Here is a 23,393-nt window from a genome sequence, read left to right as displayed (position 1 = left end):
TCAAAGTGCTGGTATTAACATTTAAAGCCCTAAACGGCTTGGGGCCAGGCTATCTGAAGGAACGTCTCCTCCCGTATGTACCTGCCCGGACCCTAAGGTCATCCTCAGGGGTCCTTCTCCACTAGCCCCTGCCAAAGGAAGTGAGGCAGGTGGCTACCAGGAGGAGGGCCTTCTCTGCTGTGGCACCCCGGCTGTGGAATGAGCTCCCTAAGGATGTTCGCTTGGCACGTACATGATATGCCTTTAGACGCCAGGTGAAGACCTTTTTATTCCCCCAGCATTTTAACAGTCTATAAATAAATTTTAACTTGGTGTTTTAAATTTGTAATTTTGCATTGCTGCTATTTTTATCTGGTTGAGCTTTTATATTGTATTTTATATTATGGTTTTATACTGTTGTTTTATACTTTGAATGTTTTAATTTTTGTGAACCGCCCAGTGAGCTCCGGCTATTGGGCGGTATAGAAATGTAATAAATAAATAAATAAATAAATAAATAAATAAATAAATAAATAACAGCCCAATTGGATTACTGTAATGCACTCTACATGGGGCTGCCTTTGAAGAGTGTTCAGAAACTTCAGCTGGTTCAAAGAGCTGCTGCCAGATTGTTGACTGGGGCTGGTTACAGGGAGCAGAGAACTCCCCTGTGAAAACAGCTCCACTGGCTTCCAGTCTGTTTCCGGGCACAATTCAAAGTGCTGGTTATGACCTATAAAGCCCTATATGGCTCGGGTCCAGGTTATTTGAAAGAACGTATTCTCCCTTATGAGCCTGCCCGTGCTTTGAGATCTTCTGGAGAAGCCCTTCTTTCAGCCCCACCATCATCACAGGCGCGCCTGGTGGGAACATGGGAGAGGGCCTTCTCGGTGGCTGCTCCAGTGCTCTGGAACTCTCTTCCCGGGGAAGCTAGACTGGCTCCCTCCTTGATGTGCTTTCAGACGCAGGCAAAAACTTCTTTGTTCCGGCAGGCCTTGGGCGAATACTCTGGGCCTCCGTCTAGGCTAAGGACTTTTAAAATTGTCATGTAGTTTAAATGTTTAATGAGATATATATATATATATATATATATAATACATTTTTAACTTTTGTATATTTCTTTTCATAGGTTTTAAATGTATATGTTTTAAATTTTCTAAGGCCGCCTTGAGGCCCAGTATTGGGCAAAAGGCAGGATACAAATAAATAGAATAATGAGGTCCTTCAGCCCCACATCTGCATTGTACACAAGCTCGTATCTTAGCAGCACATTAGGATAAGTTAAGACACCCAGTTGTCAGCTCCAGTTGGAGAAAGGAGATTGAACATTATAAAATGTCTTTCATTCCTGCAGGAGGGAGGAGAAGCACATTGAGCATTTGAGAGATTAATCCACAGCTTTGCCGAAAGAGCTGCTATATTATTTTTTTATTATTATTATTATTAAGAAGCCTCCAACTACTAGCTAACAGAAAATGGATTACGTGAGGCTGGGTGTCAGGACTTCTTAGAAACAATACAAGGTTGTGTGTCTCACACCATCATCATTAAAAAGATTAAAAAGTACTTCCTATAGAGAGAGAAAAAAACCCATATTTTAAAAACTACAGCCACTGTTTTCTCCTTGTCTGTAACATTTCCAATCCCAGCAGACAAATTTCACTTTAATGAGATGTCATTTTTGGAGAATGGTTTTAACACCCCTTCAAATAAAAAAATCTTATTCCTAAACCTTTACAAAATACGTCAAGATTATTAAAACAAAATTTACTCCACTCACAAAAGATATATATATATATATATATATATATATATATATATATATATATATTAAATTACACACACAAAAAAAGTCCTAAAAACCAGCCATTTTGCAAAATCCATGACATGGGCATTTCTCAAATGTGATGGGAAGGACTTTTCAAGTTATCTGCTTAAACACAAGGTTTCTGTTTACTTCTCATTTTCTTATCAAATGAATTTAGAGGTGGGACACGGGGGGAGAACTGACAAAAACTTTAAGGATATTAGTCACATTTCAATGCCCTCTCTGATTAATGTGCTGGAAGCTGCAAAGGGTTGGGGCGAAGGGGTGGGGGTGTGCATAGGAAAGGGGACATAGAAAACAAATCCCAGTTAGTGCACTGAGGACAAGCTGGAGCATGTTCAGAGGAGGGCAACGAGGATGATCAGGGGTCTGGAAACAAAGCCCTATGAAGAGAGACTGAAAGAACTGGGCCTGTTTAGCCTGGAGAAGAGAAGACGGAGGGGAGACATGAGAGCACTCTTCAAATACTTGAAAGATTGTCACACAGAGGAGGGCCAGGATCTCTTCTCTATCATCCCAGAGTACAGGACACAGAATAACAGGCTGAAGTTACAGGAAGCCAGATTCCGGCTGGACATCAGGAAAAACTTCCTGACTGTTAGAGCAGTACGACAATGGAACCAGTGACCTAGGGAGGCTGTGGGCTCTCCCACACTAGAGGCCTTCAAGAGGCAGCTGGACAACCACCTGCCAGGGATGCTTTAGGGTGGATTCCTGCATTGAGCAGGGGGTTGGACTTGATGGCCTTAGAGGACCCTTCCAACTCTATAACTCTATTATTCTGATTCTATGCCACACATGCCTCTGCGGAACCTTCCAACTGCCTCCTAGCAGACTCAGGCTCCCAGCGCAGAACCATCTCACCCCCAGCTGCTACATCTCTTGGGGACTGGGCGCTTAAGAGGCAGGCTCCTTTGGGGGCGAGTCCGCCAGCAGCGGGATGGCTGCCGAAGGGGGGCTGTCCCCTTGTTTGCTTGCTTTGTTTTCTCCCCCCACTTATAATTTTGTTGTGAATTTTAAACTTTTTTTTTTTACATTTCTTTTCCTATGTTTTAAGATGTATGTAACTTTGTAATACCGCCTTGAGGCCCAGTATTGGGCAAAAGGCGGGATACAAATAAATATCATCATAATAATAGTTTCCGCCTTTCTGACTGCAATGCTCACGGAATACGTGTGAAAACAGTGGGGTGGAAAGGGGTGCTGGTGTTGGTATCCGGGCAACCCTGTGCATATTACAGGGTTCCCTATCCCCTGGAACCCCACTGATATCACCCCAGGCAGGCACTCCGCTGCCTTTCCCCCCACGCTCTTCAAAGAGCTCTTGGCGCTGCCGCCCCAGTGAAATATAGATCGCCACGTCTCAGTGATGCATTGCACGCCGGAATCACGCACTCTCAGCAGTTGCTTGCTAGCAGGGACCCCAAGATCCAACTCTCCTGCTCATAAATCCCAGCGTGATTTAATAGGTCTAACCCCTCGCCACACGGAGCCTCTGCATCAGGGTTCCAGTTTCCCCTTGCAATAGCAAAGTGTCAGTAACACAGAACAATGCCGTAACTCCTTCCAGGAGGGGAAAACGAGCAAGCCGGGTGGACTTCTCTCATCCCGTTCTGCTTTACTGCGATGCAGCGTGGAAAGTCATATACCTGTGCTTGGAACACAGTGCCCAAGAAATGGACATTGTGTGTGTTCGGGGGTGGGGACACGTCCTGGTGCCTCTCTACACCCCCCCAAAACTCCTTCCTATGTTCCAAACACAATAGTTTAGGACTAGGTTAGTTATAGAATCGAGGAGCTCATCTACACCAAGCAGGATATTCCACTATGAAAGTGGTATATAAAAGGCAGGAGCCACACGACTGCTTTATAGTGAAATTGAAGTGCATGGACAACTGTTGGGGCCCATGACACGTCTACACCAAGCAGGATATAATACTACTAGCTGTACCTGGCGTAACATACGCCATTGTAGCATATCTTAAAGTTTATTAATTAAATATTGCGGGGGCAGGGGCTGCTTGGAGGCCGCCGATACAGCGCCTTCTGGCAGACCTGGGGGGCAGGGAGGTCAGAGGGAGGGGGGCAGGTGTCCCCCTCTCCGCGGGGTTCCTGTCAGCCTTGGGCCGGCCGCCCAACTCGCATGAGATTAGACTGGGGCCTGGGCTCGCAGTAGGCAAGCGGCCTCCCACCCGGCCACCAAGGGCCCCGGCCGTGCCTCACTCATGCTCCGGACCGTGGCGCTACCCCCTTCATTGGGGGTGGGAGCAAAGAGGCAGAAAGGGGGGTAGGATTACCTTGGAAAGCCCGGAGGAGTTGGGCGAGGGGCTTAGCAACCTATCCAAGCTGATGTTACACATTGTTACTGTTGCTTAGCAACCTGTATCAGCTGAAGCCTGTACGGAAACATACCTAAGCATTTTATATATAGAGATGGAAGTGGTATGAAAGCGGTATTTGGCATGTGTCATGGGTCCCAACAGTTGTCAGTGCACTTCAGTACACTGTAAAGCAGTCGTGTGGCTCCTGCCTTTTATATACCGCTTTCATACCACTTTCATAGTGGAATATCCTGCTTGGGGTACATGAGTCCATAGAGTTGGAAGGGATCTCAGACGTCATCTAGGCCCTGCAGTGTCCAGCGACAGCGTCCCTGACGGGTGGCCTTCCAGCCTCAACACCTCCAGAATGCTGGACTGGATGGCGCACTGGCCTGATCCAGCATGGCTCTTCTCACGGTCTGACGTTCGATCCATTCTGCAGCTCTCGGTGTTAGGAAATTTCTCCTCATGTTAAGTCGAGACCTGCCTCCCTGCAATTTCCACCTGCTGGTTCTAGTCCTGCCCTTGGGAGCAACATTTGAAGGACTTCCTCCTCCCATGTGATCCTGTCCACCCACTGCATTCAACATTGTGCAGAGGGGCCAGCTGTGTGTCCCATCACTTTCAGAAGCATCATTGGTTGGAAAATGAGACAGGGCCTCTTCTTGTGCAGCTCCGAGATAGTCAAGTTCCTTTCCTAGAGAGGTTTGGTTTGCTCTCACTGGCCCTGTTCAGAAGACACATTAAACCACAGTTTTAACCACGGTGAATAAGGCCTGTTGCCTTACTCATCGTGGTTAAAGCCATGGTTTAATGTGTCTTCTGAACAGGGCAACTCTCTCTCTCTCTCTCTCTCTCTCTCTGTCTCTCTCTCAACGTACAGGTGAGCTGCTCAGCCCTTATTTTATTTCATCAAGCTTTTAGTCCAATTTAAAGTTCTGTCTCTCTGATTTTATGCTGAATTGTTATATCCTGCTCTTGGTTTTATTATATGAAATTGAATTTAAGTACATTTAACCTGTTTTTATTCTTTTTAAAATGCATTTATGAACTTTTTTGGAAGCCGCTTAGGAGTTTATTCTATAAAAAGTGGAGCAATTCTAAACACACAATCACAAAAAAATCATATAGCAATAGCTTTGCCTCTGGCCAATGCTGGTATTAGTTATTTTTCAGGCTTTTTTTTTTTTAGCAGTGCAAGAGAAGAGAAAGGGGATTGCCTACTCTATCTGAAGCTGACCTTCGATCCTTGGAATTTGTCTTTGTGAAATCTGAGCAGATCCATGAGCAAAACCTGCAGGTCCCCACCCCAAAATAGCCACCCGCTGGTTAATGAAAGCCAGAAGTTGCACTTTGCATAACAGAGGAGGCCGTTTTAATTCCGTACCTTGCAAAAAGCAGGGACAGACCACACAGTTCACTGTGGCAACGCTGCAGAGGAGACCTTGAGGCATGGACAAGGGCCTGACCGTGCACTGTTCTCTACGCCCACCTTTAATAGCAGCTCTTTGTGCTGCATCAGGAACCAATGCTGAAATTCTTCCAAGTTTTAAAATTGGCTTGGCAAATGGTACATGAGGTTACTGAGGGTCTCCCTGTATCTCCACGGAAGCCCCACTAGGCAAGCAGCATCTTCATCAGAGATTTCATAGAGCATTCCCTAATAGTAGGGTGGGCCATATGGAAAGGAGGACAGGGCTCCTGTATCTTTAACAGTTACAAAGAAAAGGGCATTTCAGCAGATGTCATTTGTATGCATGCCGCACCTGGTGGAATTCCCTCTTCAACACAACAGTTAGAGCTGCAGGAGCCCTGCCTTCTTTTGCATCTGGTCGCCTACAAAAGAGGGCCGGGCTCCTACAGCGTTAACTGTTGTAATGAAGAGGGAATTTCACCAGGGGCTGCATGCATACAAATGACATCTGCTGAAATGCCCTTTTCTTTGTAACTGTTAAAGATACAGGATCCCTGTCCTCCTTTTCATATTGTCAACCTACCTAATAGTGGCAAGACTGCAGAAGTACCTTCCCTGAACCAAAGGGATGTGGGAGTAAAATGTGGAATATTCCCTGCTGATTCGCTTTGACCTCTCCACAACTCTCAATTCCATCAACCATAGAATTCTTCTGAATGGGCTCTTCAGATTATGGGTGAAAGAACCAGGGATGCTCATTGAAGCTCATTCAAGCTCACTGAAATTCTCCAAAACTTTACTTGGACGCTCGGTTCAGCTTGCTCCTGTTCTCATCGGCAACATGTTTTACTCAGTTCGTTCGAAGAGGGAGAAGTGTACATTTTTCAAAAGTGTGCCAATTCCCCCCCCCCCCCATTGACTAAAGCATGAAAATGTGCCTTTTAAAGTTGTGCATTTTTAAGAGTTCACTCTTTTAAAATGCGAACGTTTGAGATGGACATGTTACGAAATGCAAACCTTGAAAAATGCACACCTTTTAATGCACATTGTGTATTTTTAACATTTTGCATTTCTTAATGTATGTATTTTGGGTTTTTTTAAAGTGCACCTTTCGCTGGTGCAAGTTCAGGAATTTGTGAAGAGTTTTGGATAACCTGTACTCCCGTTCACATTTATTTATTTATTTTTATTTATTTATTTCATTTCTATACCACCCAATAGCCGAAGCTCTCTGGGTGGTTCACAAAAATTAAAACCATGAAGAGCATAATAAAACAATAAAATAAAACATCTGCGAACAGGGCATTTTGAAGTTATTCACAAGTTGAAACAAAATTCAGATTGGGTGTGGGAGGCACTGCTTGGTTAGCCATTTAAATTTGCCTACTAAAGTTGCACGTATATTAATTGTTTTTACTGTTTTTAATTATCTTCTTTTTTTTTACTGAAATTAGCTTCTTAATGATTTAATACGTTTTTAGCTGTGCAATGTATTATTTTATATTGCTTGAATTGATTTTATCTGTACACCGCCCTGAGATCCTAGTGATATAGGGCAGGATACAAATGTTTTAATAAATAAATTAATATAATTAAAATGGCTGCTTAACCAATTAGGAGTTGTGCTTTGGGTTCTGCAGGTTTCTTTCCCCCCCCTCTCCTCTACTGTTTAACATCTACATGAAACCACTGGAAAAGGCATCCAGAGATTTGGTCTGTGGTGTCACCAGTATGTAGATGACATGTAGTGGCTAAAGTGTTGGACTGGGAGATGGGAGATCCCGGTTCTAGTCCCCACTCGGCCATGGAAACCAACTAGGTTACTTTGGGCCAGTCACAGACTCTCAGCCCAGCCTACCTCACAGGGTTGTTGTTGTGAGGATAAAATGGATAAGAGGATTATGTATGCCACCTTGAGTTCCTTCGAGGGGAAAAGGTGAGATATAAATGCTATTATTATTATTATTATTATTATTATTATTATTATTATTATTATTATTTTCAACAGACACAGGTAAGGCTGTGGCTGTCCTGAACCAGTGCTTAGAAACAGAAACGGACTGGATGAAAACAAACAGATGGAGGTATTGTTGGTTGTGTTTCATCCACTCGAGTAAACAGTATTCAGCCTGTCCTGGATTGGGGGCGGGGAGGTATCACACCCCTGCTAAGGACCAGATTTGCAATCTGCCATGCTCATTAATCCAGGGCAGTCATCAGAGTCTCAAGGCTCATCTGTGCCTCAGTGCCTTAAGAACATAAAACATCAGAAGTGCCCAGATGTTGGATCAGACCAAGGGTCTATCTAGTCCAGCATTCTGTTCACACGGTGGCGGGTTTCATAGAATCATAGAATAGCAGAGTTGGAAGGGGCCTACAAGGCCATCGAGTCCAACCCCCTGCTCAAGGCAGGAATCCACCCTAAAGCATCCCTGACAGATGGTTGTCCAGCTGCCTCTTGAAGGCCTCTAGTGTGGGAGAGGCCACAACCTTACCAGGCAACTGATTCCATTGTCGTACTGCTCTAACAGTCAGGAAGTTTTTCCTGATGTCCAGCTGGAATCTGGCTTCATTTAAATTGAGCCCGTTATTCCATGTCCTGCACTCTGGGAGGATTGAGAAGAGATCCTGGCCCTTCTCTGTGGGACAACCTTTGAAGTATTTGAAGAGTGCTATCCTGTCTCCCCTCAATATCCTCTTCTCCAGGCTAAACATGCCCAGTTCTTTCAGTCTCTCTTCATAGGGCTTTGTTTCCAGACCCCTGATCATCCTGGTTGCCCTCCTCTGAACACGCTCCAGCTTGTCTGCATTCATTTTTCTGTCTGTTTCATTTTTTGTAACTGAATTTATGGTGTTAAGCTGCCCCAGAGTTATGGGGAGCCATAAAAATGTTGTCAATGATACCAAAAGAAGTAACCAAAAGAAGTATCCCAACTATAAGGGCATGCAATGCTGCTGGGATTGTGAACCCGTTGTACACATTCCTTAATCACTCCAAAATTAAGCGAGTGTATTTAGCTGAAAGACATCAGCAAGCTGGAGGAACAACGCTTCGACAGCTGCAACTGATTTAGCTATTTCAGAAATCACCTGTTAAATTCCCAGACCGAGAAAGGCAGGAGCCTATTGGATGAAAATAATCCAGATGACTTCCCTCTTCCCAAACAATGAAGTGTGCGCCTGCGTTTGTCTTTTCATCTGAACATCTCATACTTGAGAGAAACTGTCGCCTTTGTTCAACGTCTTCTAAAAGGCATCTTCACTGAGGTGTCACAAGACATAAATGCAATCGGCTTATCAACCAGTTTGAAGCCAGATATTTAATCAGCTAGAAGATCTTTAATCAAGATCAACCCATGAGGAATGTCAGGTTTCGCCAAGCGTCGCACTTCTGGCTGCGCAGACCAAAGGAGAGCGAGCGGCAGGAGCGCTTGGGCTCCTCCGCAAAGCCCGACAACCCACGAAGTTGCAGGTGTGCCGGAGGACAACACTCCAAAACAGCACACACACCCCGCCCGTACGGGTGCAAGCCACAGGAGTGCAGAATCAGTGCAACAGCCCAAGCGGCTGCCCATCCCCTGGTGAGGGGCAGGATTGTGGTTCTTGCTCATAGCATATTTTGACAAGTCTAGCCTGAAATGTCCCAAGGGCAGAAGAGTCTTTCCATCCCCTCAGAGACTGTGACGCTTTTGAGCAGAGCTCATTATCAAAATGCTTATTCGAGCCTTCAGCATAAATGCTCGCGGTCTCTTCTCCATCGCTTCCCGTTGCACCCACTAATCGTTCAAGAGACTCTAACTTCTCTTTGCAGCGAAAAGTGAGGCTCACGCTCTCCGCTAGGACTGCAGCTCCTCAGCCAGTATCCAACTGAGTCCCCCATAAAGTGTTATCCACGCCCCTAACGATTCAGTTTAACATTTAAGAGGCTGCTTTTTAGCAAGGCCCCTGAAAGGGGTGCACAGTCAAAATTAGAGTAACATTAATAGGGATAAATGCCAAGTTCTACATTTAGGAAATAGAAACCAAAGGCACAGTTACAAGATGGGGGATACTTGGCTCAGCAATACTACAAATGAGAAGGATCTTGGAATTGTTGATCACAAGCTGAATATGAGCCAACAGTGTGATGTAGCTGCAAAAAAAGCAAAGGCTATTTTGGGCTGCATTAATAGAGGTATAGCTTCCAATTACGTGAGGTACTGGTTCCTCTCTATTCGGCCCTGGTTAGGCCTCATCTAGAGTACTGCGTCCAGTTCTGGGCTCCACAATTCAAAAAGGACGCAGACAAGCTGGGGCGTGTTCAGAGGAGGGCAACCAGGATCATCAGGGGTCTAGAAATAAAGCCCTATGAAGAGAGACTGAAAGAACTTGGCATGTTTAGCCTGGAGAAGAGAAGATTGAGGAGAGACATGATAGCACTCTTCAAATACTTGAAAGGTTGTCACACAGAGAGGGCCAGGATCTCTTCTCGATCCTCCCAGAGTGCAGGACACGGAATAATGGGCTCAAGTTAAAGGAATCCAGATTCCAGCTGGACATCAGGAAAAACTTCCTGACCGTTAGAGCAGTATGACAATGGAATCAGTTGCCTGGTGAGGTTGTGGGCTCTCCCACGCTAGAGGCCTTCAAGAGGCAGCTGGACAACCATCTGTCAGGGATGCTTTAGGGCGGATTCCTGCATTGAGCAGGGGGTTGGACTCGATGGCCTTGTATGCCCCTTCCAACTCTGCTATTCTATGATTCTATGATTGAAACGGCAAGCTATCAACAACAGAAACAGAACCATATATATATATACATACACACACACACACACACACACACACACACACACAGCAATTTAGGGGGAACCAAAATTAGTCCTGATGACAGCCTGTCAGAACAGGATTGTCTTCACCAATCTACCAAAAAAAAGAAAAAACCAAAAGGAGAAGGGGCTAGGAGGGAGTTGCAAAGTCTTAGAGCCACAACCGAGAAGGCCCTGCCCTGCATGACGGCAGCTGCTGCTGTAGGGGCCCCACACCGGGTCACCATGCGTCCTTGTGCCATTTGGGAAAGCATTTAAGAAAGCTATTAAAATGGATCTCTTCCAGCAGGCCTATCCAGTGTAATTTTAGGATGTTTTTAAAATGATTTTAGGATGTTTTAACAATGTATATTATGTTTTAATTCAGTTTTATGTATTTTATTTTTACCATTGTTCCCTGCCTTGATCAGAATGGAGAGGCGGGTAATAAATAAATAAATAAATAAATAAATAAATAAATAAATAAATAAATAAATAAAATTTGCACATCAACAAAACCATGAAGAAATGTGAAGGCTGGGAATGGGCTAGTGGCGGATCATCATGGGCAGCAGGCTGGTGAAAAATACCCACCCTCCCTTTGCAAGAGATATAGGAGATAGACTCATAGAACAGCAGAGTTGGAAGGGGCCTACAAGGCCATCGAGTCCAACCCCCCTGCTCAATGCGGGTATCCACCCTCAAGCATCCCTGACAGAGGGTTGTCCAGCTGCCTCTTGAAGGCCTCTAGTGTGGGAGAGCCCATCACCTCCCTATGTAACTGGTTCCATTGTCGTACTGCTCTAACAGTCAGGAAGTTTTTCCTGATGTCCAGCTGGAATCTGGCTTCCTTTAACTTGAGCCCGAGGTAGTGGTGTTCATGTCCAGTTTGTAGGTTTCCCAGGCTGCTGGACGAGACAGGGCTTTGGTGTGATCCAGCAAGGTTCTTCTCATGTTCTCAAAACAATTCTTAAAGGGAAGGCGTCCCAAAACCTGAATTTCAAGCACTGGTCCCCCATCCCCCCCCCCCCCACACACACATTCTGAACATGCATCCCAACACTGAACCGCGGCTCAGGACATCTGCTACGTTCCCCGCCTTTGTCAATATTGCTTAAACAGGATAAAATATCAAAGTTATTAGAATAATAACAAAAACTAATTTAATACCTTCAGCAATTTCATAATGGGTTCTGCAGTAACAAAATATTTAACTTTAATGAAGTAAATATGCGTATCATACTCAATTTTCACATTATTGCTTCAGCTGCCTCGATAAAAGCACAAATTAAAACTGGAGAGGAAGGAGAAGACGCTCTCCGTCTCAATTTGGTCTCTTTAAATTGTCAGTGTTCGGCCTTCCATGGGAGAGACAGGAACGGCCAAGTAACTCCATCACAGCCTAAGATAATCTGACTTTTTAAGCAATGCAGTATCAACATTTCAGAAAAGCAAAGTACGCAACTCGCCTCCCCGCCCTGCGCATGTGCACACACACACACACACACACCTCCTCTGGATGAGCTTAAAATGGGATTGGGAAAATGTCGGCAAAAAGGAGGTCAAGCGGTGAAGAAAAGCACAAAGGAAAACACAGGGCCGACAATGGGGAGAAATCTGCCTTCGAGACACAACCTTGGGAAAGGAGCAGGAAGAAAGCCATGCCTGCACCCTCACCGCCCATGGCTAGTGAAGTATGGAGGTGGCATGACACCAAAGTGTCATGTTAGAGCAGTACGACAATGGAACCAGTGACCTAGGGAGGTTGTGGGCTCTCCCACACTAGAGGCCTTCAAGAGGCAGCTGGACAACCCTCTGTCAGGGATGCTTTAGGGTGGATTCCTGCATTGAGCAGGGGGTTGGACTTGATGGCCTTGTAGGCCCCTTCCAACTCTGCTCTTCTATGATTCTATGAACTGAGCCAAAGTTCAGGGGAGACATGAGAGCACTCTTCAAATGCTTCAAAGGTTGTCACACAGAGGAGGGCCAGGATCTCTTCTCGATCCTCCCACAGTGCAGGACACGGAATAACGGGCTCAAGTTACAGGAAGCCAGATTCTGGCTGGACGTGACTGTTAGAACAGTACGACAATGGCACCAGTGACCTAGAGAGGTTGTGGCCTCTCCCACCCTAGAGGCCTTCAAGAGGCAGCTGGACAGCCACCTGTCAGGGATGCTTTAGGGTGGATTCCTGCATTGAGTAGTGGGACTCAATGGCCTTGTAGGCCCCTTCCAACTCTGCTCTTCCATGATTCAATTCTATGATTCCCATCAGAGCAAGCAGCAGTCAACATGGGAAGAGAACGGGAGGGGAAAGACAGAGATCCCAAATTTCATACCTGGATCAATACCAAAACAAACAAACCAGGGCTTAATCGTTAGAGCAGGGAATAATCTCTATGCCAGTAAATTGGAGGAAGACGTGGGTCAACAGAACAAAGGTGTCCTTCGGGTACCAAGCAGCTGAGCATTGACCAGACCAGACAGAGCTATAATCCGTGTGTGAAGAACATTAGCCCCCTGCCCTCAGCTACTTCGACCCCAAGAACATCTCAAGGGGCTATGATTCCTAGTCGTCTTTGGTACATGGCTGCTGAAACACACATATGCAACACATTGCGTTCTGGCACCTGGAAATCCAAAGTGTTTCCACATTCCTCTGTTTACTGCAAAAGGGGATTTCTCAGAGGAGAGGACTCGAGAGACACAGCCTTGGGAGTGGCTCGGGTTCAAATGCCGACTCAGCCATGGAGTCTCAGAGCAGCCCTGTACAGTTCAGCAGATGATTCTCCGGAGCGAGCAGCAAACTCCCCTTTGGAGCAAACCGCTTAAGAGACCCAGCTCCCAATCTGCTTTGTGACACTCTCACGCACGGCTAAACTGGCAACACCCCCCCACACACACACCTTTTTAGGGTTGGGGGAGTCTCTACTTCCAAGCCTGCTCCGACATTGCGTTCCACATACAATCAATACACACCTCATTCCACTTATACTAGTGAAGGAGCACAGCAGTGGAGACCCATCACCAATTTCATTGCTTCCAATTTCATACCTTCCTCCACTCTTACAATCAACTCTGAGTGCGCAGCTCTGCTATGTCCACTTTTCAGAAAAGATGGGGGCACCACCTGGACCTTTTGGAGCACTTCCTTTGCATTCTGGTTTCATCCGGAAGTGCAAAGGACAAGATATAGATCAGCTTTCCCCAACCTGGTGCCCTCTAGATGTTTTGGACTGGCTGAGGGATGTGTGGGGTTGTAATCCAACGTATCTGGAGGGCACCAGGTGGGGGAAGGCTGGTACCGACCCTGTCCATTCGTTCACCCACCCGAAGAGGCAGTTCAATGAAAGCGATTGAAATTATCCCCTGAGGATTTTGGTCACAAGTGATTTCTTAAGGTAGGGTTCCACTGGCATCCCAGGCCATAGCTAGATGAGGCTTTATCCCAGGGTGATCCCCTGGATCGTCCCTGCACGTTCACAGGATGCACAGGGGATCCCAGGATCAGGGAGGGATGATCCCTCTTTTGCCCCGAGATTTCACCCTACACGTTAGGCCCGCTTTCTCTGCAGTCTTAGGCTGATCCCGAGAACACGGAACTTGTGGGCTGGCGTTGTGGTTTGTCCCAGCTCCTCATGGTTACTCACGAGTAGCTGGGACCCGTGCATGGGGTACAGAGATCCTCTGGAGCTCTGTGCCCATCAGGGGTGGGGGGAGCAGGATTTTTTTTAAAACAACAGCAACAACACTTACCTTTTGTGCATGAGCGCTCATGCGCTCCTTCCTCTTTAAAAAACAAAATGGCGGGCACAATGTCCTCGCCTTCCAAGGTCGTCGTGCACCGCGTGTAAACAAAGGTGAAGATCTCACGATAAAAATATCACGAGATCTTCACCCCTCCGTCACACTAGACTGGTAGGTCTAGCTGAGGCCCCAGAGAAACCCACACATTTCTTACACCACTAATGAGCTCCAAGCAGCCCCACTCCCTCACAACCCCATAACAGAATGGAAAAAGCAAGAGACAGAAAGGAAAAAAATCCCCAAAGAGATAAAGGGGGAGGGGTGAGAAAGAAGCACAATCAATAAATCTTAACCTCATTGGAGCTCTTATTAAGTAAATTAATTTAAGTTAATTTAACTCGATCATGACTCCCGATCACAGTGATTTAGCGAGGGGGGAAATTGCATTAGGAAAGGCCGCACACACTAGATAGAAGAACGGAAGAAAATTAGATCCACTTAGCAATGTGAATTAATATGGAAATAGCAGGTGTAAATTTAACCTTATCAAGAGAGTGAAAATTATCTTCATAAATTTGTAGAAATAGCCCCCGAGTCGCTTATAAATCTATTTAAAACAAAAATATTACAAAAGTGCAGTAAAATTAATTTAAAATATACTCCCATCTATCGCCTCCAGAAAAGTCAGTGGCAGGGCGAAGTTTAATGCAATCTAGCAATAAGGAAAGAAAGCAACTAATCACCAAGGGATTGGCCTCGGGCGGGGGGGGCAGGGGGGGCGGAGGCGACACACGGGACTCTGTGGATTCTCCACTACACATCCTCCCTTCTGTGGAGGCACAGTTATCTTTTGCCTTTAAACAATTATTTCACAGCAAAAGGGACACACACTCACACGCCCATGTGGATATAACTCCCCATACCATCGCAGATAAAACAAAGCAAAACAGTACCTTTTGAAGGATCTCCCCACTAGACCCTACCTCCAGGTTCCACCTGAAGCCCATCAAGACATCTTGTAAATCAAAAAGGGCGCCATGCAGAGCCTCGCTCATCACTCACAGGCCCTTTGACAATAAATTTTATTTATTTGACTTATATTATTATTATTATTATTATTAATAATAATAATAATAATAATAATAATAATAATAATAATAATATATTTATTACCCGCCTCTCCCTTTGGATCGAGGCGGGGAACAACATTAGAACAGGAATCAATACATCTTAAAAATTCTTGATTTAACATTGATCTGGATAGGCCTTATTGATATGTATTGTTGTGCTAACGTTGTTCCCCGCCTCGATTCAAAGGAAGAGGCGGTTAATAAATAAATAAATAAAATTTATTATTATTATTATTATTATTATTATTATTATTATTATTATTATTATTATTGTATTTCATCGATTCTAAGACACCATCGATTGTAAGACGCACGCTAATTTCATTACCACCAACAGAAAAAAAGCTTTAATTCTAAGAAATAATAAATGCACCCGCGATTCTAAGATGCACCCCATTTTTAGAGATGTTTATATGGGGGAAAAAAGTGTGTCTTAGAATCGAAGAAATACGGTGTTGTTGTTATTATTATTATTATTATTATTATTATTATTATTATCTCTTTCTAACTTATGGCAGTTTTTCTAGACGTCAAAATGATGAGGGGAAAACACTACGTAGAACCAGTAGAAAGAGAGGTAGACTCTAGTGTTGAAGAGTAGAAAAGTTTTTAATCTCTTTACACGAATGTCTGTACTGTTTAAAAATATTTTTGTAAAAACAGTTTTTTACAAAAAAAATATTTTTAAATAGTACAGACATTCGTGTAAAGAGATTAAAAACTTTTCTACTCTTCAACACTAGAGTCTACCTCTCTTTCTATTGGTTTTTCTAGATGGACATGATCTGCTTTTCCAAGTCATGCTGCCTTTTACAGATTCAGGAATTTCCTGACAATTGAGCATATTTTAAGTATGGCTGCTATCCAGATGTTGGCGTGGATGTATTTTGGTAGGCCCAGTTTCTGGAGGTTTTATTTATTTTATTTTTTATTTAAAAACATTTTTATAGCGCCACCTCGCCATTTCTGGCATCGTGGCGCTTTGCAATAACACATAAAACAATTTCCATTTAAAAACCCTCAATCCACATTAAAATATGACACACCCCTCCTCCAAACTCTTGTAAAGTCTTGCCCTCCTCGTGTTCAGAGGAGGGAACCAGGATGATCAGGGGTCTGGAAACAAAGCCCTATGGGGAGAGACTGAAAGAACTGGGCATGTTTAGCCTGGAGAAGAGAAGATGGAGGGGAGACATGAGAGCACACTTCAAATACTTAAAAGGTTGTCACACAGAGGAGGGCCAGGATCTCTTCTCGATCCTCCCAGAGTGCAGGACATGGAATAACGGGCTCAAGTTAAAGGAAGCCAGATTCCAGCTGGACAACAGGAAAAACTTCCTGACTGTTAGAGCAGTGCGACAATGGAACCAGTTACCTAGGGAGGTTGTGGGCTCTCCCACACACGAGGCCTTCAAGAGGCAGCTGGACAAGCATCTGTCAGGGATGCTTTAGGGTGGATTCCTGCATTGAGCAGGGGGTTGGACTCGATGGCCTTGTAGACCCCTTCCAACTCTGCTATTCTATGAAAAGTAAAAATACCTTACAGAGGCGTTTAAAAGAATTGACAGTAAAAGCCTGTCTAATCTTTTTGTATATTATTATTATTATTATTATTATTATTATTATTATTATTATTATTATTATTATTATTACGTGAACCACCCAGAGAGCTTTGGCTATGGGGCGGTATACAAATGCAATAAATAAATAAATAAATAAATAAAGTATCTCAACAAGACAGAACTGCCTTTTTCATGGCCATGTTTTGGGGTTCTGTGAGTGGATTTCGAAGACTAATTCACCAGCAAAGAACCACCTGGCCACAAACATGTCCTCAACTTGTTCTGATGAAATCGAGGCCAGTTCCGGAACGGCTTGAGAGGAAACCCATTGCAAAGCTCCTGCTTCCTCTTCCCAGGCTCTGTTCAGAGAAACAATAAATGCCAAGAGACACCTCCTGTACCATTTTTGTCGAGAGCCCTCACAGAACATTTGTGGCCTGTCACACCGACACCAACAAGAAAAAGAAAAAAAGGAGACGTGGGTCTAAGGGGAGGGGGGGAATCAATCTTCTCTCTGCCTCTCTGCGGTAAATGGGTAGTATTTGTGGTGGATGAGGTAACCGAAGGAGAATGGTCATTTAAACAAGACCGTCTGTAGCACATAAAGAAAGAGGCAAGTGTTTCCATCGAGATAGGTTCCCTTTAATGGACTTAAATAAAGGAGCACGAGTCAATCAATAGTTGCTGGCAGAGGCTGAAAAAGAGAGACTTGTTGGTGGACATGCCAAACCTCAGGACAGAGGCAAAGGTAGTGTCCAGGCTCACGGCGGATGATAAAGGCCTTCAGGGTGGACATGTTAAGAAAGACTTTCCCACAAGAAACTTTAATCAGGGAAGGGCCAGGCGTTTCCCCTTCGTTGACTCCAGAATGCAGTCCTCTGTGACGCACCAAGAACTTTACACAGGTGATTTCATAGAATCATAGAATAGTAGAGTCGGAAGGGTCCTCTAAGGCCATCGAGTCCAACCCTCTGCTCAATGCAGGAATCCACCCTAAAGCATCCCTGACAGATGCTTGTCCAGCTGCCTCTTGAAGGCCTCTAGTGTGGGAGAGCCCACAACCTCCCTAGGTAACTGATTCCATTGTCGTACTGCTCTAACAGTCAGGAAGTTTTTCCTGATGTCCAGCTGGAATCTGGCTTCCTTTAACTTGAGCCCGTTATTCCGTGTCCTGCACTCTGGAAGGATGGAGAAGAGATCCTGGCCCTCCTCTGTGGGACAACCTTTTAAGTATTTGAAGAGTGCTCTCATGTCTCCCCTCAATCTTCTCCTCTCCAGGCTAAACATGCCCGATTTACAGTCGCAGGTGGTTTTTACGAGTTCGACAGCCTCTGAACACCTGCCCAAGCCAACCCTTGTTTTACAATAAGAACGAATAATCTTTATATACCCCATGTCTCAGCCCCCTCCCCCCCACTTCACACATAGAACCGGCATCCTACATAAAAGCGATTCTGACTTCACTTTGATCCAGTAGCTATTTTTAAGGGGGAGGGATAATCAATTGTTTTGGGAAGGTGGTAAATGCTATACTCCAATTTTAAATTCCTGAAATAGCAATTGTTTTGACACTGTCAAGTATTACTAAATTGCTTGTGACAGAAGTTTCCAGATAAAGCATCTGCTTCTTAATTTTTAAACTGTTTTCAAACTGTAACGAATACTGAACAATCAGCTTTTTTTTTTGCTTTTTTTTTTAAAAAAGGAATATCAGCATTTTCTTTTATTTCATGAAGTAATTGAGGGAGTTTATTCTATTTGATTTTAAAATTCATCTCCCCACCCTCACCCCCGTTTTCAAGCCAGATGCCAGCTTCATTTGTAAAACTTTATATTATATTAGAATTACTTGCAAACTTCAACTTTTAAAGGGTCAGACAATGTTCAGTTGCTTCTAAAGGTGAAAATAAGAAAAAGAATTGTTTTGCTTCTTTTAAGTCTGAACGTAAATCTTTACTTGGCCTTTCATATTGTGCACTATTAGCTATTTTACAAATTCTTATTTTCTAATAGCAATTCATAGAATCATAGAATCATAGAATAGCAGAGTTGGAAGGGGCCTACAAGGCCATCGTGTCCAACCCCCTGCTCAATGCAGGAATCCACCCTAAGAGAGACTTGTTGGTGGACATGCCAAACCTCAGGACAGAGGCAAAGGTAGTGTCCAGGCTCACGGCGGATAATAAAGGACTTCAGGGTGGACATGTTAAGAAAGACTTTCCCACAAGAAACTTTAATCAGGGAAGGGTCAGGCGTTTCCCCTTCGTTGACTCCAGAATGCAGTCCTCAGTGACGCACCAAGAACTTTACACAGGTGATTTCATAGAATCATAGAATAGTAGAGTTGGAAGGGTCCTCTAAGGCCATCGAGTCCAACCCTCTGCTCAATGCAGGAATCCACCCTAAAGCATCCCTGACAGATGCTTGTCCAGCTGCCTCTTGAAGGCCTCTAGTGTGGGAGAGCCCACAACCTCACCAGGCAACTGATTCCATTGTCGTACTGCTCTAACAGTCAGGAAGTTTTTCCTGATGTCCAGCTGGAATCCGGCTTCCTTTAACTTGAGCCCGTTATTCCGTGTCCTGCACTCTGGGAGGATCGAGAAGAGATCCTGGCCCTCCTCTGTGGGACAACCTTTGAAGTCTTTGAAAAGTGCTCTCATGTCTCCCCTCAATCTTCTCTTCTCCAGGCTAAACATGCACGGTTCTTTCAGTCTCTCTTCATAGGGCTTTGTTTCCAGACCCCTGATCAGCCTGGTTGCCCTCCTCTGAACACGCTCCAGCTTGTCTGCATCCATCTATATGATATCCCTCTATATTCATCTGTGTCTATATGATAACAGCCAGTACACCATACTCACATAGTATTTCTGAGACTATTGACCAAACTTTTCCTTTTTGCTAGCTTTGCAAACAGTTATTTAGGGTGTGATTCCCCACGCCCACCCTCTGCTCCCCTTTCTTCTTAAAAGGTAGCTGCAGGTCCTAAACAGCCCGGCCCCTTCTGGCCCATTTGGTCCACCAGACCAGGAATAAAAAAAGCATTTACTACAAAACCGTTCCCAGAAGACACCAATAATGTGCACACTTCCATGCATCTTAAAAACCCCGCCCCCGGTCCCCAAAACCCCTCAGTGGGGCTCCTTGACCGCATGAGAGGCTAAAATGGGATTCTGTAAAGAATCCTTGACTGGGTCCTGTGTTCCACTCCTGCTACCTCCTGGCTGTGACTTGCTGGGCCAGGAAATGTTTTCTCCGTCAATTGCTCCAATCCAGAGTGGAAGCAAATCCAGAAAACCAACACTCACCATCCAAGGTGGTTGAAAGTTCTGATAACGACAAGCGAGGCAAGCTGTCCTGACCCATGTGTCAGCCAACTGGTTAGAAAGGCCTCGAGGGTAGAATTCCAAATCACCAAATGCAAAGAATTCATGGATAAGAGAGAGAAGCATAGATCAAAAAGGGATAATCCTTGGCCTCACCAAAGATGAAACAGACGGACAGAAGCTGGGAGGGACTGTGGAACTACAGGAGTCACTCCACACTTCATGCATCTTTTATGTATGGTCAGATAGTAGATAGAAGTCCAGCTCTTGGCCTGACTCAACAAAGCAGGTTGCGTGGGGCACAACGAAAACGTAGTACAGCTTTGTAGCTGATGGACAGTTCCTGCTTTTGTGAAACGTAATTTACTGCAATGTGACACCTACAACAGAACAAAGATTAAAAAATGCATTGGGAAGGCTACCTGGATGCAGAGAACCTTCTGGCCTTCCAGCCGTGAGCAGGGCTGCTGAAAGATGCTGTCATACCCAGAGGAGAAGCCACGTTTTTCTTCACAATCCTATAGCGAGTATTTACCACTTTATTGGCTGTGGGGCTTGTGACAAGGAGGAAGCTGGAGCCTGGAATGGAAAGAGGGAGAAAAAAATTACAAACGGCTTGAAAAGTACAAAAAGAGTAATAGCACAGATGCAATGCAAAGGAGAGACGGTTAACCGAAATGCAGGGAGCCTTTTGGCCACTCTGCCTTGCAGTAAATAAAATGTCCTTGTCCAAACTGCACATGAACATACAAAATGGAGTGTCACATTGTGCACCCATTCTCTGGAAAACCCTGCCTCGTGTGGTACGGGGGACAGAAAATATAACATGTTTTAAATGCCTCCTGAAAGCATAGCTGTTCACATAGGCTTTCCCTGGACTGTAACTTATCTGGTTTTGTATTGCTTTTTTTTTTTTTTTTACATTTTAAATTTATTTGATCCTTGTTGTATTTTGTGGTTTTAATTGTGCACTGCCCAGAGAGCCTCGGCTAATGGGCACTATAACAATGTAATAAATAAATAAATACAATATCTTCAAGTTGGACCTGCGATCACAACACCCCAAAATTGGTTAGACTTTGTTCATACCCCTGAAAAACAAGATCATCAAAACTGTGAAAGAGGAAATCTTCCATTTTTCTCTGAGTGTTATCAGAGAGAGCCGAGATTGGAAGCCACATTCATAACCAAGAGAATATTCCATATTAATTAATCCTCAATTTTAAAAAGAGTAGCAAAGGGACCTTTGATAAATAGTAATTGAAAGGAAACTGCTTTTTTTTTAACCCTCACTATTTCCTTGTAGGTAAAACAGAGGGTTTTAATCTGCTGCAGTGCTTGAGATCCCAATGATGCAAATCTACACACTTTGTATAAACTGAGCATATGGTTGCTTACTACTGAGTATGACCATTGGTCCGTCAGAGCCAGCATGCTTAGCCCAGCCTAACCCAATCAGGTGCCTTCCAAACGTTTTGGACTACAATTTCCAGCACTCCTGACCACTGACCCTGGTGAATGGGGGTAATGCAAGTTGAAGTCCAAGACACTGGGACGTCACCAGGATGGAGAAGGCCCCAGGTAGAGGACTTTCCCCAGCCCTGTTACCTAAGATATTTTAACTGGAGATCCCAGGGACTAAACCAGAGACCTTCTGGATGCAAACTATGTGCTCCATCACTGAGCTATGGCTCCTCTCCACTAGACTTGCCTTCTAGGAAATAAACTCCATGGGGAGATGAATTCCATGGGGAGATGCACTAGCAATTTTCAAACAGAATTAGTGCTTATCAAACCCACAGAGCTCAGGACAAGAAGCAAAAAAAGGGTTTTGACTAGACGGAGACTGATTTAGATTGATCGTTAGAAAGGCTATCCTAAAAATCAGAGTAGTTCAACAAGAAAACAAGCTTCTAAAGGAGGCTGTTGCAGTATTTCTCTCCAAACAGCTTTCAAGAAAATGTTGAACCCGTTTCCACCAGAAGAAAGCCTTAAGTGGGGTTGGACTAGATGACCCATGAAGTCCCATCCATGTGCTCCCTGGGACCAGATTGTGCCACCTACTGAATGCTGCCCAACGCCTCTCCGTTCTAACTGGTCCCTTCTGCCAGCCATCAGCTCTGAGCAGCCCTTCGGCGACCTCAAGGGGCTGCTTGTCATCTGAACCCTAAAATCTGACTGCCTGAACCTGCAAAGATTCATACCTAGGTGTGCCCCAACTCTTCAGCCTTACTGCTTCTCCGCAGCCCCAGGCATAGACCTTGTTTTGTCAGCATCTGCTGCCTCTCCCTGAATCAAAAAACCATATCTAACACAAAACACCCACAACCACCAGGCACCCTCTCACACCAAAGCCCCGTTTGCACACCCACCCACCCACGCACACACACTCTCACGTCCCACAAATCAAAACCTGCATGAGCCACACTTCTCGTTATAAAGATCCCACATGATATCACGCTCTACCTCTCTTCCCCCAAATCAGACGAACAGGTTTTGCTCTTCCCTTGTAGAATACAGCTTGGCTCGCTTGCTTGAGTCATCTGGAACAATTTCCTCTGCTCTCTGGGTGCTTCCTTCAGAGCACCTAATCTCTCTTGCTTCCTGATTGCCCCAGATTCAATTGTGCGGCCTGATCTACAATTGTGGGGGCCCTCTTTCGTAGTGGGGAGGCCCTTTGGCCTCCTTTATGGTTCTACGCTTATAATATACTCGGGAGGGGACCGCAGAGGTGGGGGTGCCTTGCCCGCCTCCCTGAATTTTACAGATTCTTCTTATTGTGCTGCAAGTGTCTTTGGACCCATTCCATACTCATTTAGAAAGCACACCTTTATCTCCGACATCTACACTCCCAAACAGATTTATGTATTTAATCATTTCTACTTTCACAATATTTTGCAATGTGATATACACACCATTTTTTCTGCTGAACGCTCTATGCAATTAACAGCTATATGTTTGATTCTGTTTCTTCCCCTTCTTGATAGCCAGCAATTTTTTTCACAGCTTTAAGGAATGCATCTAATTGCCTGACTTTTATAACATACAGCTATAACTGCCCAGATAATTAAAGCTGACACTACATGCTGAGACTAAGTCTGCTGGTTTTATAACTGATTTGAAGAGATGACTTTCCCCCCCCTTGGGAATCCTCTAATTAAAATTATTGCAAGGTGGAAAGTGGGAAAACGAGGCCCATTCTTTTCCTGAATTCCTTCTATCTGCCTTGGGGGAGGCAACCTTAATATTCCCTGCTAGCTAAGTTAGGCAACTTCTAAGGGCAATATAAGGGCAATATATCAC

The 23,393-nt window shown here is 44.6% G+C and overlaps 1 protein-coding gene across 1 annotated transcript in view; it reads right to left on the bottom strand.

The window, feature by feature from the left end:
• ZC3H3 (zinc finger CCCH-type containing 3) overlaps positions 1-23,393 on the bottom strand; it is a 355,830-nt gene that overhangs the window by 208,464 nt on the left and 123,973 nt on the right. The window contains exon 4 of the mRNA XM_063131198.1: positions 20,513-20,669. Coding sequence (XP_062987268.1) covers positions 20,513-20,669 — 157 coding nt within the window. The remainder of the gene's footprint in view (positions 1-20,512; positions 20,670-23,393) is intronic.

The sequence above is a fragment of the Elgaria multicarinata genome, chromosome 7 (assembly GCF_023053635.1).
Source record: "Elgaria multicarinata webbii isolate HBS135686 ecotype San Diego chromosome 7, rElgMul1.1.pri, whole genome shotgun sequence".
In the NCBI taxonomy this organism is placed as follows: domain Eukaryota; kingdom Metazoa; phylum Chordata; class Lepidosauria; order Squamata; family Anguidae; genus Elgaria; species Elgaria multicarinata.
The sequence above is the reverse complement of the archived record's forward strand: the minus strand, read 5'-3'. Positions and strand labels throughout refer to the sequence as shown.